Source organism: Rhododendron vialii, chromosome 9a (genome assembly GCF_030253575.1).
Source record: "Rhododendron vialii isolate Sample 1 chromosome 9a, ASM3025357v1".
Taxonomy (NCBI): Eukaryota; Viridiplantae; Streptophyta; class Magnoliopsida; order Ericales; family Ericaceae; genus Rhododendron; species Rhododendron vialii.
Window position 1 is genome coordinate 4,504,923 of NC_080565.1, and position 19,326 is coordinate 4,524,248.

At 37.9% G+C, this 19,326-nt stretch overlaps 3 protein-coding genes across 4 annotated transcripts; all 3 read left to right on the forward strand.

The window, feature by feature from the left end:
- Positions 1 to 1,533: 1,533 nt before the first annotated feature.
- Positions 1,534 to 6,932, forward strand: LOC131299922 (dimethylnonatriene synthase-like). The gene is made up of 2 exons (XM_058325498.1): positions 1,534 to 3,396; positions 6,136 to 6,932. The coding sequence occupies exons 1-2, from the start codon at positions 2,467 to 2,469 to the stop codon at positions 6,760 to 6,762; spliced, it is 1,557 nt and encodes a 518-aa protein (XP_058181481.1). The 5' UTR covers positions 1,534 to 2,466; the 3' UTR covers positions 6,763 to 6,932.
- A 2,379-nt stretch (positions 6,933 to 9,311) lies between these two features.
- LOC131299919 (uncharacterized) lies at positions 9,312 to 17,147 on the forward strand. 2 transcript variants are annotated; one of them, XM_058325493.1, is made up of 4 exons: positions 9,312 to 9,474; positions 9,793 to 10,154; positions 14,157 to 16,334; positions 16,858 to 17,147. In XM_058325493.1, exons 2-3 carry the CDS (start codon positions 9,808 to 9,810, stop codon positions 16,309 to 16,311), a joined length of 2,502 nt encoding a protein of 833 aa, XP_058181476.1. In that variant the 5' UTR covers positions 9,312 to 9,474; positions 9,793 to 9,807; the 3' UTR covers positions 16,312 to 16,334; positions 16,858 to 17,147. The 2 variants fall into 2 exon arrangements, with proteins under 2 accessions (XP_058181476.1, XP_058181477.1); XM_058325494.1 differs by having other exon boundaries at positions 9,367 to 9,517.
- Positions 17,148 to 18,449: 1,302 nt separating this feature from the next.
- Positions 18,450 to 19,174, forward strand: LOC131299926 (uncharacterized). Its single transcript, XM_058325503.1, has one exon. The coding sequence runs from the start codon at positions 18,576 to 18,578 to the stop codon at positions 18,981 to 18,983; it is 408 nt and encodes a 135-aa protein (XP_058181486.1). The 5' UTR covers positions 18,450 to 18,575; the 3' UTR covers positions 18,984 to 19,174.
- Positions 19,175 to 19,326: the final 152 nt, after the last annotated feature.

The window sequence follows — 19,326 nt, forward strand, 5'->3', positions numbered from 1 at the left end:
TCCTATTATGGTTGACTAAAAAAAATGAACTTTTCTATTATGATTAACAGGTGCCCCCATTAAAGTATATTTGATGTAGAATACGTGGAGGCCCAATTCCATGATTAACTGGACTGAGCCAAGCATCGGAAGCCCAAACGGTGTTTATTTTCAGATTACCCAATTTGGCAAAATTCAGACGAGCTCGGAATAGACCCAAACTTGGTGGGCCGACTTATTTTCGCGCTCCGATCAAAGCTCATGACCCTAAGTTTGTGAGCCCTGGTGTTTTTTGGCCTAATTCTTTTGTTTAGGCCTTCAATTGCGTTATTTTGCCGTTTTAGGAAAGATTTGTTTCTTTAATATGTCTTAAAGCGGAATTCCTTTTAAGTTGATTTTTTTGAGGAAAGTCTTGTTTTTCTTTTCCGTTTTCAATTTTAGGAAAAGCCCCAACTCCTGGGACTTTTTATTTTCAAAAGTTTATTTTTAAAGTTTCTAGGGTTTTGGCCTATATAAGGGTTTGTAACCTAGAATTTATGCAGCTTTTTATCAATAAATACTACTGCAGAGTTTCTCTCTTTCTTTCTTGTGCGCAAGGTTTGCTCGTTGCAACAAGTTATTTATCTCGTTTGAACTAGTACGCTAACTAGTCTCTTATGAATTCCACTGCATTAATATTCTTGGATCCGTCCCTAGTCTGGTCCAAATGAGTAGTGGGCCAAGTGTTTCCGGATTAATACCAGACTTGAATGAGATCAAAGCCTCCTTATATGTGATAATGCTCAGTCTAGGGGTCTCTACTTCGTGAACTAAGCATTTGGAAGTAATGAGATCGAACTACTAAAATGGCGATTAGAAGAATCATGTTGGAAAGGAAAAAATAAAAAATAAACCCATGTTTGATCACCTGGGTTTTCGATTTGAGGTTGCAGTGAAGATAGAATTAATAAGTGCAGGAATGAGAAGTTAAGGCTATGGAGATGGGAACTTAATCTTGCAAATTTACGTCATGGACTTTTGGTGGGGATAGACAAGGATTGTATGCGTTGTATGCGTACATGGTCAAGTTTTTCTGACATCGCGGACCTAATTATGTCATTTGACCAAAATCACGAGTTACATATAATCTATGTTCATAATATATACCAAGACATTGTAATCCATATGACCCCTTAACTTCATTTTTTTTTTTTTTAACCGATGAACAACCCTACAGTCGACCCACTATTGGACCCAACTGTGCAATCCAAACCTCGGGGGAGACTAGCACTTAAATCATGGTTTGTCTCTAGGGGAATCGAACCCTGCTATGTTGCAGGCACACATTCGCCCTTACCATGTTGACAACCCATTAGTAGGTTGACCCCTTAACTTCCTCAAATATATTCCAATAACAAAAGAAATTTGTCTTTTTAACATTTACACTCCATTAATATTGAATACGAAACTTAACCCGTACAACAAGAGTGATGTGGGTTTTTATTTTGTTTTTCTCTTGGGCAATCGTAGAATAATGTATCCTACAAATCTTGGAATAGCAACTTTTTATGGACTATTTGGAGATGGATCAGTGCTAGACCAGGGGGGGAAAAAAGGAGAGGGAGGAAGAAAGAAAGTGCATGTTTGGAGATTGTCAGGTAATGTGATTGTTAGACAGAGGAAGCCGTAAGGACAGAAGATCAATGAACAATAGAAGAGAAAGGCTTAGTAATTTAGCTCTATCGTTTATGTTTGCCTGGGCAATGAAAAGAGAGATAGAAGAAGGGTAACGAATGATTGGTGTTGAGAAATTTGATTGCAGGTTGAATCTGGTATAAAACGCTTCCTATCGTTCGTAAGTTACTCTTCATCTTCTTTCCCCGTTCTTTGAGTCTCATTGTAGATTTTACACTTCGGAGGTATGAAAACACGTCCACTTATTTTGCTTGATTGGAAAAGTTCGAAGTTATCTTCATCATTTGCAGGTAAAATTACATACGGTTGAGGAATATGGTCGTTGATCTGGTACTTTTAAAAACAAACCTTGACACCAAAAGAAATGTAAAGCGCCTAAAATATCATTCCAAAGTGTGTCAAGTTTTGCATTTTTTGTCTAACTTATGTCATTCGTTAAGATTAGGAGAAGTACTACAAATTAGGGGGAGAAGCAAGCTGACAAGCATTCGAAGACAACAAGAGCTAGGTAGAGGCATTAGGCAAGCGAAGTCTGAAGGCAGCAGCTTACAAATTGCTCTTCGAAAAATCCTTACAATGGCTTTCCTCTGGTTTTAATTGGGACTCCCGCAAGTAGGCGCTTGAATCGGTCTTCCAAAATTAGTCGAAGTAAGCGTAAGCTGATTTGGACACCTGATTTATAAAACAGAAGGGGAAATTCTTTATATTGACAAACTGCACGCAAAGCACGTGCACCGCCCTAAAATAGCCATTATAAATTCCCTAACGTCTCCAAACTTTGATCACCACCCTAACCACTACCATCAACTCCCAATGGAGGCACCTTCTTGGGCTGTTCAAGCCTTAACATGGCTAGCTTTAATTGCCCTTTTCCATTACCTCACCACCACCGTCAGCCGCCGCCTCCGCCGCCACAAACAAACACATCCGCCTGGCCCCAAGCCATGGCCAATCATAGGCAACTTAAACTTGGTAGGTTCAGTTCCCCACCAATCCTTCCATCACTTATCCCAAAAATATGGCGAAATAATGCAACTCAAATTCGGCTCGTTCCCCATTGTGGTCGTCTCTTCTCCCGAAATGGCAAAGGAAATCTTGCAAACACACGACCACAACCTCGCTTCTCGGCCCGCACTCGCGGCCGGCAAATACACAAGTTACAACTTCTCTAACATGTCATGGGCCCCTAACGGGCCCTACTGGCGTCAAGCCCGAAGAATCTACCTCAAAGAGCTTTTAAGCCAGAAGCGGATCGACTCCTACGGGTACATTCGCACGGAGGAAAGGCACGCTCTGATGTCGCGCCTTTATGCCCTCTCGGGAAAGGAAACCGTAATCAGGGAAGAATTGGTGCGTTTCACGCTAACGAATATAACCAGAATGACATTGGGAGGGAAGTACTTTTACGTATCGGAATCGGATCGGTCTTTTTCGAAAGTAAAGCTGGAAGAGCTGAAGGAGATGGTGGACGATTGGTTTTTGCTTAATGGGGTGTTCAATATTGGGGATTGGATACCATGGCTTAGTTTCTTGGATTTGCAGGGTTATGTGAAGAGGATGAAGGCTCTGCACAAGAAATTCAACAGGTTTCATGATATTGTGATAGCTGATCACAAGGCCAAGAGGGAAGCTGATAAGGATAGTTTTGTAGCCAAGGATATGGTGGATGTTGTTTTGCAACTGGCTGATGATCCAAATCTTGAGGTTAAGCTAAAGATTGATGGTGTCAAGGGCTTATTACAGGTACTTTTTTTTTATTGCTCTATTGATCTTAATTTGAAGCCTAATTCAAGTGGGATTCCTTAGATATGTAAATAATTGAAATTATTGGTTATGGCTGTTACGTAACGGTTTTTAGCCTTTTGATACCGTTACACCCGATCTACCATTGAGATGAAAAATCACATGAGTATTGACCGATTCTTGTTATGTATCGCAGTAGCAATCCGTTTCCGATTCGCGGACTGGTTCACGGCTGGTAGTCAATGATATGGATGATTTAGACAATCGTTTTGGTCCAAGATAATTTATTGAAAATTCATGATCACTACAACTGATTCCCGTTATGTATCGTTCAATACTCCTGACACCATCACACGATGTCCGATACCGTTATATTTTGCGAAACTGTTTTTTAAAACCTTGAATTGAATACAACTTTGTTCAAACATTACTCTATGCGATGACAATACCATGCCTACTTTCATGATTAAACCCATTTATTTTTACAAAGTGTATATTTTTTTAATTTAATCATGCAAAAAATCAACTCAATTTTGCATTAAAAAAATTGAGTGCTTTTGATCATTGTCTTGATTCAGAAATATATTTGTGAATTTCATATCAAAAGTTGAATGCTTTCGATCAAGCACTTACTGATGTTCAATTCAATTGGTTTTTGAAAGAGTAGTTGAAAAAACAAACTCTATCAAATAAACAAACTAGATAATCATAGGGGTAGTCCTATGGTACACACCCCTTATTAAGGAGTGTATCATACGCACTATGATTTTAAACCCTTGGATTTAAAAGTGAATAATCCGGACCACCTATTTATTAAATCAATTAATAAAATGAAAAAATGGCTTAGCAGATAATAAGTTATTCTCTCTTCCTTGACTCTCTCTTCCTCTCCCTCATTTGTAAAATACTACAAATTATATAATATAACCATAATTGTTATGACAACACAAAAACTTGGCATTTTCTTACCACAATGTATCGTACCAAAAGAACATTTAGAATTGTGCATTCAATATACTTGATATAAAACCAATTTCTCTGTTGTAACTGAATGTACGGTTGACTTGCAACCGTGACACAATAATGACTATCAAAACCATTGATTTCATTATATTTGTTGATTAAATAATCCACGTAATTTTTTGGATCGATAGGGTTTAGAAAGCCCTTTCATCAGCACCCGAATTCAATAGTAAAAGTATTTTTTTTGTCTGATTAAGAGTCTAATGATAAGTGATCAACTTCATTCTTGTATCTGGATACATTAATTTTTTTTGATTACGCAGTTGTCGATATTTAATTTTGGTGACAATGCTGAATATCGTATGACTTGATATTTTAACAGTTATGATCAATCATTCTAAAAATATACTCGCTAACGACGTTTAGTTATGGTATGATATTTTGCCAATTATAACTATCGTTAATTGAATATTCTGATTGAATTTTTTTATACGACACGTTGTGAATATGAAAACGTTAATTTATGGTGTTATGATAACAAATTTGGTTATATTACTGAATTTATGGTTTGGTATTTTGTTGGTTATAACTATCGTTAACTGAACATTCCGATTGAATTTTTTTCATACGACACGTTGTAGGTATAAAAACGTCAATTTATGGTATTGTTATAAAAAAAAGGTTATATTACGGAATTTGTGGTATGGTATTTTGCTAATTATAACTATTGTTAATTGAACATTTCGATTGAATTTTCTTATACGACACGTTGTGAGTATGAAAAAATCAATTTATGGTATTGTCATAACAAATTTAGTTATATTACTGAATTTGTGGTTTGGTATTTTGCTATTTATAACTATTGTTAACTGAACATTCCGATTGAATTTTTTTTATATGATACGTTGTGGGTATGAAAAAGTCAATTTATGGTGTTGTCATAACAACTTTGGTTATATTATTGAATTTGTGGTATTTTGGTATTGTTACGGAATGTTTTAATCAATTTCCTTTGCTATGACAGTTGTGGGCATGAAACTGCCAAATTATGATATTGTCATAACAATTATCGTTTGTTATATAATTTGTAGTATCTAAATATGTTTTCTTTTGATACGACACGTTGTGGTAAGAAAATGACAATTTTAGGTGTTGTCATAACAAATTTGGTTATTTTAATGAATTTGTGGTATTTTATACATGTATTTTGTTTGGGTATAACAATTGTTGATTCTGGTACGACATATTTTGATTTTGTTACGGAATATCATACGTGTCAAAGAATTTTTGGTACGACTCATTGTGGTAAGATAATGCCAATTTATGGTGTTGTCGTAACATTTGTGGGTAGCATTATTTAATTTGTAATATTGTACATATATATTTGGTTGGGGTACAAGTATTATGGTTTCTGGTACGAATAATTATGGTTACATAATAATAATATTTTTTAACTATGGGTAACCTGCTAATGACCTATTCAACAAATAAATTTTAAAGTAGATGTCGTAACTAGCATAAAAAAAATGCATTAGAAAACCAAAAATCGTCATAATGAAAATCACAAATTGTCATAATTTAGACATACGGTATACCCTGTGTACCATAGCTTTGTCCTAATCATAGCGAGGTTCGGTATGTGCCCCATAGTGACCAAAATGTTTACCATTTTTGAGAGTGGTGAAAATTGCACTCCCCAATACCATGTTTTGCAACATTCGATCGTAACCATCTCTCATCGGTTGACAATCTCTTGCTTTTCTTCATTAACTTCAGGACCCAATAGTTGGTGGAACGGATACATCAGCAATCGCAGTGGAATGGGCAATATCTGAGCTCCTAAAACAACCACAACTCCTCCGAAAAGCAACAGAAGAGCTAGACGGAGTCATTGGAAGAGATAGGTGGGTGGAAGAGGACGACATCCCAAACCTTCCCTACATTGGTGCAATAGTAAAGGAGACTTTGAGGATTCACCCAGTTGGTACGCTCCTCGCACCTCATTTTTCCACCGAAGATTGCAAAATCGCCGGTTACGATATCCTCAAAGGAACAACTGTGTTTGTAAACGCGTGGAGTCTAGGCAGAGATCCTAGATATTGGGAGGCACCAGAAAAGTTCCTACCAGAGCGGTTTTTCGAGAAAAATATAGATGTGACAGGGCACCATTTTGAGCTATTGCCTTTTGGTTCAGGCCGAAGGATGTGCCCTGGCTACCGGCTTGGACTAATGTTGGTCCAGTCGACCTTGGCTAACTTGGTACACGGATTTAGTTGGAAATTACCTGATAATGTGAAGCCGGAAGATGTGGAGATGGAGGAAGAATTTGGACTGACTACGCATAAGAAGATCCCGATTGTTGTCGTCATTGAGCCTCGACTTTCTGCGCACCTCTATGTTTAGTTGTGTCTTAAGAATTTGATTTGGTGATTCACTAAATTGTTGTTGATGTAATTTCACTTGCAATATTATCGAAGTTGTGCTGCTGTATTTTGGCCATGTTCCGCTAAGGGAAATAAGTACTTATATTGTACTGTATTTCGGTCCATTCAAATAAATACTTATTTTTTAAATTAATAGTGATGTATTGTGAGAGATTGATCTGGACATTATAACATGTAAAACAGGTATCAATCCATATGTTTTTGTCGATGTTTAATTTCACTAGTATTTGTCGATGTGTAACTTCACGAGTTGTTGTTGATGTACTTTCATTGGCTTCGTCAAAACTTGTCTGCTCCTAAGTGATAGCAAATAATTGGATACAAGGCCATGTTAGTTCTAGCTTTAATTGACGGATGTCGTCTAGGTTATTTGTTCATCTTTTGGCTTTTGTAATGCAAACATTCGTTTATAAAATGGAATTGGACGAAAAGGAAAGAGAAGAGAGAGGTTGGCAAAGCCGAAGGGGTTGGCAAAATGGGCGTGAGAAAACAATAATTGCTTGACTATGAGGTCGATTGCATGTTCGAATTCCACAGAAGTCAACCATCTCAAAACCTAGGGGCCACTAAGGGTTATGTTCGGTCGTTACCATCTAAGCCCTGGAATTAATTGAGGTGTGCACAAGCTAGCTCGGACATCCGATTATAAAAAGAAAAGAAAAAATTAAAAAGAGATGGCGATTGGAGTTTGTATATATCTTGAACCACAGGGACTCAGTAGCTGGATGGAAGTTCGGAAGGAAATATGTCGTTGACATTAGCAATCACTCCATTGGGCTTAAGTCAAGCTTGAGCTTATTCATGAGCCTAATGAGCCAAAGAAATTAAGTACTTATGCGGTGGCGTCTCCAGAAAATCATAGAAGAGTATTCAAAAATATTTACGATATACTACCTCTAGACCACAACTATATGAACAAAATTTTTACCTATTAATATCATCAATGCCATCCATACAAAATAAAATAAAATTACACAAGATATTACAATCGCACTTTATGAGTTTTCATAATTTGTGAGTTGGTTTTCAGGCTGGGTGTTCAAGAGTGTGAAAATTAGGTGTTCAAATCAAGCTAAATTAAAATTACTACATGCTTTATCTAACCAAAAAAATAGGGTGTTCAAGTGATAGTAAATTGATTATATATTTTTAAAATAAAAATGGTTTTTTTTATTTAATATGGATCTCTCATTTTATTTTCCAAATGGTATGCATAGCAGGGTTAGGGGGAGTTTGTAGAAGAAGTAAGGAGCAACTAGATCATACGGGGCTCAAAGGCTCTCCATAGCCCTGGACAACACAACGCCCATAACCCTGTCCTCTCATGAGGAAAGGAACATGATATGCTATTGGGCAACAAGCCCATTGACAATTTGAGTCTTGTTTTTTTTTTTTTGGGTATGTAACTCTCTGGGCATCCGCCTTTAATTGAATAGAAATACAACTAGGCATATTATCTAAAACATGAAACCCCACATCCATTCACGGTCCCAAATCTGCCAACCGGTCTGCACATGCATTGCCCTATCGAAAATTGTGTTTCACTTCCATCACTCCTAACTGATGCAAGAGGTACCTGCAATCATTCAATAGAGTACTCAACTGGTGTGTTTCATCCCAATGTGTAGTAAGTAACTGGATCATGACCATACAGTCCGATTCAACTTTCAAGTTTGGTAGTTAAAGACTAGTTGTTAACTGTAACCCGTCATGCAACCCCCAAATTTCCGCGACTAAACTTGTAGCTGTTCTGATATTCCCGCAAAATCCTATTATCCAGTTTCCATTGTGATCCCGAATTAATCCCCCTGCTGCGGCTTGAGTGGAATTATTGCGAGATGCACCGTCTGTGTTGAGTTTGAAACCATTCGGTTCAGGTGGCCTCCAACTTCTTGTTAACCAAAAAGGAGCCCACTTTTTGGTCCTCTTTCCCACCAACATTTCCCATTCTTGTGCTGCCATGACTATGTACAATCTGAATTTGAGTCTCGTTTGACAACTCTCCACTAGTACTATTCAACAAAATTTTTAAAATCATCTAGTAAAATCTTGAACCCTGCTACACACAGGCTAGACACGAACAGATTGTGCACAGATTTTTCTGTGGGACTCACCACAGGTTCCTCACAAACGATCCAAACTGTTCATTGAATATATAAAAAAAATTTAAGGGTCATTGCTAAAAATGAGCTCAATCCGATACCTATAGATTCTTGATCAAATCATTTAACTTTTCATTCAAATTTTAGGATAATGAAAATTTAGATGATTGGATCGAGTATCTATAGGTATCGGATTGAACTGATTCTTTGCAAAAACCTTTGAAAAAATATTTTACATTTAATAAACGGCTCGAATTATTTGTGTCAAATTCGGGATGGGCCCCACATAAAAATATATACACAATCTATGCTGTATAGCCTGGGTGGCCCGATTTTCTGTAAAATCTTAACATAACAGGAGTAGTAATTAATTAATAATAATAATTAAAAAAAAAAAAAGCACGAACGGACGGATCGAGTATATATCAATTTGTATACGAGCCCGTAATTTTCTCATTCTAAAACAAATCGGGCCCAAGCCCTAAATTCTGAACTACATATCTCTCTCTCTCTCTCTCTCTCTCTCTCTCTCTCTCTCTTCTCGAGGTTCCTCCCTCTTCTATCATCGAGTAAGTGCCCTCTTCCTCTCCATTCCTATACCCGAATGCCTATGTATGTAAAATTACATGTCTGTTTGTGCTTATTAGATCTTCCGGTTTTCTGACTTACGCTGCTTTGTAGAATTCGTTTTACTAATTCGATAACTATTTGAATCAAATCGAATCCACTTTACCTTCTAGGGTTTCGTGTTATATGTGTGTGTGTGTGTGTGTGTGTGTGTGTGTGTATATATTTGCGAAACTATATACCATCAATTTGCTAAACTATAGGGTTTCCTTGGAATATATTTGCTAAACTATGGTTTCCTTTATTTTCTTTGATAACAGAATACATTCGTAGAAATGTACAACGGAATCGGGCTGCAGACCCCGAGGGGATCGGGCACGAATGGGTACATACAGGGCAACAAGTTCCTTGTGAGGCCGAAGAGCGGCAAGGGGGTGGTAGACAACAAGGGTTTTGTGGAGGGTCAGGGAACCGGCGGCGTGTCCAAGAAGCCGAACAAGGACATCCTTGAGCACGACCGGAAGAGGCAGATTGAGCTCAAGCTTGTCGTGCTTGAAGATAAGCTCGTTGATCAAGGGTACACCGATGCGGAGATCGCCGAGAAGCTTGCGGAGGCTAGGAGGAATCTGGAAGCTTCCTCCGCCGTGGAGGATGCCGGTGGAGCAGTCCCCTTATTGGGGAGGTCAGTTTTCTATGCCCATATGTAGTGTAATCTTCCTACTTTGAGTCGTGATTTATGCGTAACTCTTTGTTTCTTAGTTATTCAGTTTTACCCTGCTCCAATGGAAATGTTGGCTTCATGTAATCTGGCGTGCACAGTTCAATTCTTTTCTTTACCAAGCTTTGGCTTCAAAAATAGGTTTTCGCTAGACCTATTGAGGTATATACACCTACAACTAATAAACCGGGACTGTAGTCTCATATTCCCACTTCGTTTAGCCTGTAATGTCATTTATTCTATTGAATCATTTGCCCATTCTCGAAAACCAAGTTGTAGTCTTATCTTCCCCCTTCTACATAATTGTTCTTGTGTGTTTCTAAGATTGTTGCTGACCGCAAGTGATTGAGACATAAGGCTCGGTTTGGTTTGGTTTGGTTTGTGTTTCTAAGATAGTTGATTACTGATTAGTTGTCAAAACAGAAAATTTTCTTCTCCTTCACATCAGAGCTAGGCAAGGATGATAGCTGATTGGATTGTAAAGGATTGTAAAGATGTTTGTTATCCATGTCTTTTTCTTTCTTTCTTTCTTTCCTTTTTTTTTTTTTTTGCAAGATACATGTATAATGGTGTTGGATATCTTGCTATAGAGCTAAAGTTATATGGTCTTTCACAAATGGTTTCTTGTTATGTTGGATTCGAGCTATTCTACGTACTAAATCATGATGCCTATAGATGCGACCTTTGTGTACTTGGCTTTTGTTTAGTTGTTTCATCATTGCTGTTTTTAGTAACCAAAGTCATGTCATGATGCTTTCATCTAGATGACACCCACCTTGACCTCAAATAACTCGTTGCAGAAATAATTTTGCAGCCAAACCCACTACATACGACATCAATACTCATGTACTTGTCGGTTGGGGAAGCTTCAAATTGATATTGTTATTCTGTGGGAAATGATGTTAGATAATTATTTGAGTAAACTTTTTTAATCTAAAGCTTTTAGAATTATATATTTTATGTCTTCCCCACCTTGAGATCTATTCCTACGGCTGCTGTTATTAGATATTGTCACAATACCGTAAAGGTCTGCTTGATCACAATCTATTTGTTGACTCTATCCTGAATGGATCCTCGAAATATAATTGCCCCTAATGGATGGTTACATGGTATTAGCGTAACTGACTGCCTCTATATGTTTTTTAAATTTCAATGGGCAAGACTAGAATTTATGGTTTGATTTTCCATCCTCACTCGAGCTATTGTCATTGCATGAGTACCTTTTTTATCCATTGAATCTAGGTTTATGCTGATGACATCTTTATTTTTCACTCATGTGATTGTTTTGTATTGCCCCATGGTTGTTTTGATTTTTCTAAAAAGCTTTTTTTGTGGATCGCCCTTGGTTATGCAACGATTAGTTTGGTTAGTGTTTGATAAAGTTAGATCTCCCTTTTTTTTTATCGGTAATGTAGATCTTCTCCCTTTGTCATGCGATTTGCCTATTTACACTTTTTTTTTTCTTGTGTTTCCAAGATAATACTAATCATCTATAAGTTCTGGATGTTCTTAGCTTGACATCAGAGTTAGGCAAGGCTACTGAAATTACTTTTTCTGTTGCAAATTTTACATGAGTTGCTGACCTTTCCTTCAAATATGTTTTTTCCTTTGAAGAGTTTGTTGAACCTGTTACATAAACATAAGGATTTATTGAGAATCTTAGAAACAACATTCAATACTTATAAAAAAAAGAAAAAGAAAAAGATACAACATTCAATATCTAATGCATCTTTTTTTTTGGTCCAAGACGAGTTGTTCTATCCCCCCCATTTTGCAACCATTATTATGCAGAGTAACAGTTTGAGAGATTTAGGGAAAAAAAAAGGGTTTGTATTTTGGTCCGATTACTTCGTGGAGTTATACCGCCTTATCTTTATGCAGAAAAAGTAAGTGGAATAATAGATTAATAGTACAAGAAAGTGGTTTCTGTTCTTGAACTATTTTCAGTCACCAAGTCGATCATGTGCAGTGTGTCCACCAAAGTGAGTGTGTGTGCGTGCGCGCTTGATTGCACCTTACCAGTGTGCTGGTCAATAAAGATTCTTTTGCAGCTATAGTGCCTTTTCAGATATCGTGTGTCGACTGTCGTATATGATACTTGGCATGATTAAAAGTTAGTACAATTGAACTCATGTTTTACCTGTGGCTGATTTATTTGGTTATATGTACTTACCTTATTTGATGTTTTTGAGGGGTTTTGCTTTAGCTTGTAGATTTCATTGTATAGTTTATTATGGTCGACTAGTTGTACATCCTTAACTGTTGTTTTTTTTCAATCCTATGAGATTTTATTGCAAGAGTTAAATGTGATTCTTGGATTATTTTGTATTCTTCAGCAACAGACATCTTTTGTTGAGTTCCTTTGGTAGCGTCAATATTTTTCTCCTTTACCCTATGTGATATATTTTTCTCCTTTACTCCGGGTGATACATGTTCAGGGGTTTTGTAAGACAAGATATGTCCAACTCGTGCTGTGTGTAATGTGTTGGAAGAGAGATGGTTTGACTTTTGTTTTGGGTGAATTGGGGGAAGCAGGATTCGGGATTGTGGTGTGCCATTTTGCTTTCCAGAAGATCCACACAATCACAAGTTGGGAAATGGATTAAAGGAAAAAAAACCTTCTTGAGAGTCAATGACGATAGCATATTCCTACATGGTAAACTTGGGTGGAATTTCATAAACAAGTATTTTAAAGCTCACGCTGTCATGAGATTTGCAGTAAATTTGTTATGAAAAAGATCTTACTAGTTTATTGTTTGTTTGATAAACCATCTACCCCTTGTAATTATTTATCACATGCGGATGAAGTTGAAGAGAAGATTTAGTACGTCCTGTTCAATTCACATGCAAATTTACTGTAAGGGTGTATATATTCATAAGGTTAGCAATTCAGTAAATTTTTAGTCACTATCAAAAGATCAGCAAGTTTGGTTGTAGGTCTTATTGTTGATGTGCGCGTACTTATTTGTGTGCTTGTTTCTTTCCTTACAAATGGCGATTTGGCAAGACCCACAGGACAAAAGTTGGGAAATTTTGGGTGCAAAGTTGGAGAACTATTTGTTGTTGCTTTGATTTTTGGTGTGTTTGTATTTTTATCTCTAGCTTTTGTAACACCCACAGTACGCAAACAATTTTAAATTTTGGTTGTAGCTTTGGTGTTTTGTGATGTATTGGTGCATTTGATCCAACTTACTGTGGGGTGTGCTGTTTTAACATGGTTAGGCAAATTTTGTTATTTTGTAACTTATCAAAAAAAAATTTGTTATTTTGTAGGATTGGAAAATACATTCGGCTTTTGATCTAAAAAAAAGCTAAAAAATGCTCCTAAAGGAAAAAGTTAAACACATACCTGTCATAGCTTAGTACAGAAAATGCTGAGTCATGTCTATGTCCATGGAATGCCTATTTTACCAATTATGGTTGCTTAATTTTCCACTGTGTTCACAATTTTACATGTAGAACAAAAAATTCTGACCGTATAGAGCTGATGATAGTTGCTGCTTGGCATATGCAAAGACTTTTCGGAAACACAATTTTTGGGGCTAATCTATTAGGAGGGATGTTGCATGCATTCCACTTCGAGGAAATTATACTTTTTTTGGTAGTTACCTCCATGTTCTTGTTTTACTGAGATAAATTCCTTTATTGGAGTTTATGAGTTGGTAGCTCACCTGCAGAAGTTACTTGTGGAGTCAACTTTATCTCTGTTGAAATAGAATAGCATAGCAGCTGTTTGCAATCTTCTTTGATAGGAAAATCATTAGGACAATGATGGTGTTGCTCGCCTATTTTTTCGCCCTTCTAGTGCCTGGGATAAAAATGAAAAGCTAGGCTTTTGCTTTGTTTTTGTTTTTTTTTTTTTGTTCATGCCCAATTCTAGATCTGATGCAATTTTTGCTAGCATCCTTGACCATATTTCAGCTTATGCCATATTGATGTCACAAATTGATTGGGTGCCTTGCACAGGGCTTCGGATACACAAACACATCAAATTGCCGCACGAAAGGAAAAGCAGATGGAAACATTAAGAGCTGCTCTTAGAATACCAACCTCTGAAGCTGGCGGTCAAAAAAAGTCGAACGGTCAAGGGTCAAATTCTGGAAATGATTATGATGTTGATCTAGGAGACAACCAGGAAAGTGGTTTTGATGGTGATCGCAAGCCACTTAAAAAAGATTCTCATGAAAAGGATGTTTTGAAAAATAGCAATAAACAAGCTGGAAGAGATGGGAGCGATGAGTTAAGAAACCACAAGAACCAAGGGAGCAAAGAAAGACTCCAGGGGAGTGATTCTTTTGATACAGATAGCGATGAAAAGCATGCAAAAGGGATCAGAAACAAGCATCAGAAAAGTAAGGAGAACTATTCTGGAAGTGATTCTGATATTGAGGTTAGGAAGAAGAAGCAAAAATCATCCAAAAAGGACAAGAAAGGTAGAAGACACAACACTGATGATTCCGAGTCTGATGAGGAGAAGTATGAGAAACCTCGTGAAAGGCATGACAAAAGAAGTGGAAGATACAAGCATGACGATTCCGAGTCTACTGATGAGAAATATGAGAAGACTCGTAAGAGGCCTGACATCAAAAGTAGGAGACATGACAGTGATGATTCCGAACCTGATGGCGAGGAATATGAGAAAACTTATAGGAGGGGTGACAAACTTAAGGGAAGACATGCCAATGATGATTCTGAGTTTAATGATGAGGGACATGAAGCTCTTAAGAAGCATGACAGGAAGAGTACAAGACATGACAGTGATGATTCCGATTCAGATGGTGAGGAAAATGGAAAAAATCGAAAGAGGCATGATTCTGATACAGATAGTGCTAAGGGAAATAAAAGAATTGAGGTGAGAGAAAGGATTCAGCATGGTGGAAGTCACAGGATAGAAAAAGGAGTTTCTGTTCTGGACGATCACAGGAAAATTGACAATGGGAGTAAGAAAAATAGCAGAAAGTATGACTTCAAAAGTGAAACTGACAAAGCACAGATACTCAAAAAGGAAGCCGAGGAGAAGAGCAGGAGAAGGCGACATGATACTGGTAATGATGATGATGATAACGATATTCGTGATAAAAAAATAGAAATGAAACTGAGAAGTGGAGAATATGATACTGATAAGCATGACTATTATCACAGCAAGCGTGCTAATTACCATGAGGGATACAGTGAGGATGGTTCTGATAGTTCTGCGGATGATTACAAGCGGGGGAAGAGGGATACTACCAAGTCTTCGCAGAAGGTAAGTGACCGCAGTGGCGATTCAAGTCGCAGAAATGTTGATTTGACAAAAGAAAAAAATGCTCTTCAAAAAAGTGATGATGGGTTGAACACGCTCAGGAAATTAGAGGAGCTTTACCAGACAAGGGAAGATACTATGGATGGTCAAGAAATTAACAGGGGCAAGAGAAAGGCTGATGGTGTAAACGAAGATGAGCAAGCTGAGGCAAAGTCTAGAAGCCGGTATGTAGGGAAAGAGTCGGATCATCGTCGTGAACAGCAGAAGGATGCCGAAATAAATAGTAGGTCATCCAGGATCAAGGATGATCAAAAGAGGGAGGATCATTCAAGGTTGAGCAGATCTGGAGGCAGGCATGAGGATGACAATACTGAACGTGATGGTAGAAATCGTAATAGAGAAGTACATCGTGAGAGCAGGAGAAGTGAACGGGATAATGAAGAGCAACGTGGGGGCAGAAAGAACAACAGGGATGAGGAGGAGAGTAGAGGAAGAAAGCATGAGGATGACAATAGTGAACGTGATGGCGGATATCGTACTAGGGAAGAACTATATCGTGAGACCAGGAGAAGTGACCGGGATAACGAAGAGCAACGTGGGGGAAGAAAGAACAACAGGGATGAGGAGGAGAGTAGAGGAAGAAAGCATAGAAGAGATGAAGATGAGGTGGAAGAACGTCAGCATGGAAGTAGACGTGGAAGAAAGGAGGAAGAAGAGCGTGGAAGTGGGAAGGATTCTCGGTCAGGTGAGGGCAGAAGAAATGACGATGACAGGCGGGATTCCTCCAAGAGAGTAAAATATGAAGATTCTCGTTCTGGTGAGGGAAGAAGGCATGACATTGACAAGAAGGATGATGGACGGGCCAAGCGGCGAGATTGACTTTGCTTCTTATCTCAGACATGGTGAATTTAGATTCAATTTTTATGTTAGTTTGATGCATCTGTTTTTTACTATCAAAGTATGTAGAAATATTATAGCTCTCTACTTATTGCCTTAGGGTAGTTACTAGTAAGCATATCTAAGGTCCAATTTTGGTAATGGTAGTACGCATGTTCTACGGAGCAATGAAGGCAAGCTTGCTGATTCAATACCACCAGGAAAATCAGCTGCCACCAAGGCCTTGTAGCCAAATCGGCATTTTCCCTACTTCTCCATGTGGAGGTTGCAGGTTCTAGGCCCATGCAAGGCATCTCGATCTGATTCCTGTTATCTTTTCTTCTCGCTTCTTTTGTGTAATTTCGACATCAAATGTTTCTAGTTTTATGTTCTAGTCAAATTTAGTCATCTCAAGTCATTTAAAAGTTCAACTACTGAGATAACTAGTCAGACATTCTTGTCAAATGGTCTTTACCTTCTAACTGTTGATAAATCTGGAATGAAGTGCTTTTTCCGAGTTTCTAATTTGTTTTTGACTGTTCTGTTCAGTGGCTCTGTTTTGCCAAAGCTGGATGCTCAAGTCCCTGACAAGATCGGACCAGAGAAATAATGGGAGAATGTAGGATATGTATCAGACAATGATTTTGTATGAAGAAATTCTCAGACGCTATGCTTGTTGATTCTACTTTTGGGCTCCCATTGGTCTCCTTCCTGTATGTGAAATTTCTGCTGCTAAGGTCACTCTTTGAGCATTTTCTTGAATGAATTTGGTACGCGTGTATACATTATTACACCCGGTCATATAATTTTTGCGTTGTCTGTGGCTTGACTTTTGATTCTCTCTCTCCTTGTTATGTTCTCCAACCTTTGCTTCTGGTTGGACTTCTAGTACTCTGCCTAGAAAAAGTTGCATTTTGGAAGAATATTTTCCCTAGAAATGTATTGCTCTTAGTTGGAATCGAACTCAAAACTCGTACTAGTATGACATTACCTCCGCCTTTTTTTTTACCACTTCAGGTAACTCTCGGAATCGAGCAACTGAGGATGTGTAAAATGGACCCAAAAGTGACACAATGACAGCCGTATATGCCAACCTATATGCAAAAAATGGATCAAAATGTTTTTAAAAAATGTCCAAAACAAAAAAATGCACGAACTTTAATCTCAAAACTAACAACCAAACAAGGTCAGGAAGATGGAAAATCTATCTCATGCTACGCAGCTAGGAAAAGAACTACTCCCTCCATCCTTTTTAACTGTCTACTGCGGTTCTACGTGTTATTTTCAATTGTCTATATTTCTCAATATATATTATTAAAAATATACGCTATGGATCTTGTTTGATAGATTTCAATTATTTTTATAAAACAATGATTTCAAAAACATAATATACGTCGAGAGATATAAGAGCATCTCCAGTTTTCACCTATATTTTTCCTCAAATTTGAGTCAAATTTTCGGTAAAAATCCATTTTGGGTAGACACATCTCCAACCATCAAACCCAAATTTTACACATTTTCCTCTCTCTCTCTTTCTAACTAGCCATTGGAGAAATGGGTCAAGGCAAAAGTTGTCTCAGATTTGGGCAAAAAAATGGGTAAAACCCAAAATAGAGAAGGGTTTGAGTTAAAGATTGGAGAGAGATTTTTGTGATTTTTGCCCCATTTTTAAATTTGAGTCTTAAAATGGGTCAAAGCTGGAGATGCTCTAAGCTATTAAAAATGGTATGCACAATAGTAATGGACACTAAAAGGCGGGAATGCTGGAAACATGCCTCTTGCCCACTCCCCATACACTCCTCCCTCGCAAGCAGTGGGCTCCATGTCTATAGCATGATTGTTATATTTGGAGGTAGAGCTCTGGAGCAGACACTTTTTCAGCAAGTTGGAGGGAGTGGTTAAGTGTTTTGCCAAAGTGAAGTTGAAAACATTAAAACAACAACAAAACAAGGCAGGCCTAGGCTTAGGCCTGATTTGATCTTTGATTATAAAGAATTCAAGTACTAGTAGAATACTATGTTTTAGTCCAAAGGTGAGATAAGAGAAAGTGAGAATATTATCCATGCATGCAGTAGATGATTCACAGATGCAACAAAAGCTACCAACCCCTCTCAAACAAAATTCCCCAGTGGTTCAACCACTTAACCTCTACTCTATGAAAAAAATTACCAACCACTGCTAAGTAAATTATGCATATATACATATGCCCAACTGATGAAACTAACTATTAGCAGTTTCTGTTAGTGGCGTTATCATCCCCTCTAGCCATGCCCAACACCAAACTCCGTCCGATCATCGTGTCCGTTCGGCCTGAAACACCTCGCCGCGAATCTAATTTCCAACAAACCAATGGATGGCAAAACATCGCCGCTAGTCCCATGCACGAGGACTATGGGCAGCACCACGAGTGCGACTACTGGCAGGCGAGGAGGGCGTTTTTGTCCAGTTACCAGCTCTCCGAGCGGAAAGGTTTGAAGGAGAAGATGAAGAGATCTGTGAAAGGGCTCAACGAAGCGGCCATGGCGGCTGTTTTGGAAGTTCGTCGGGAGGTTTCGAGGAGGAGGGTTGGAGTTAGGGTTTATCGGTTGACTGTGGGGTGGCCAGCTTGGTTCATAGTTAGATGTTTCGTGCCATGGGCATATGAAGATAATAATCAGCTGCGCATTGAACAATGAGATTGTGCATGGTTTACGACTCAAGGTTTATTTCTTCAAATTTGAGTTTTGAGTTATTGCCTTTTGTACTTTCGAATGTTAAAAAGTGATGGGATTAGAGCTTATGTTCTATGCCTCTTATATGGAGTTGGTGCGAAAAGTCATTTTCTCTATCTATGTGTCATATCCTTGTTTGTTTTGGAGTTTTAAAATTCTTGAGCACAATCTTCAATGAGTTTTCTTTATCCCTCTCCATTCGTTACTCTAAAAAACGTCCCTCGAAATCCAAACCGAACAACTATAGTTATTTTCATGTTATGAATGTTTAGATTTCGCACAATATTTTCTATTTTTTTTACTTTAG

What these genes read in the sequence shown, in the direction of transcription:
- LOC131299922 (XM_058325498.1), top strand. Translation starts at nt 2,467, where the DNA reads ATGGAGGCACCTTCTTGGGCTGTTCAAGCCTTAACATGGCTAGCTTTA. An exon ending in GTGTCAAGGGCTTATTACAG is followed by an intron (nt 3,397 to 6,135) that starts GTACTTTTTTTT and finishes CATTAACTTCAG; the next exon opens with GACCCAATAGTTGGTGGAAC.
- LOC131299919 (XM_058325493.1), top strand. Translation starts at nt 9,808, where the DNA reads ATGTACAACGGAATCGGGCTGCAGACCCCGAGGGGATCGGGCACGAAT. An exon ending in GCAGTCCCCTTATTGGGGAG is followed by an intron (nt 10,155 to 14,156) that starts GTCAGTTTTCTA and finishes TGCCTTGCACAG; the next exon opens with GGCTTCGGATACACAAACAC.
- LOC131299926 (XM_058325503.1), top strand. Translation starts at nt 18,576, where the DNA reads ATGCCCAACACCAAACTCCGTCCGATCATCGTGTCCGTTCGGCCTGAA.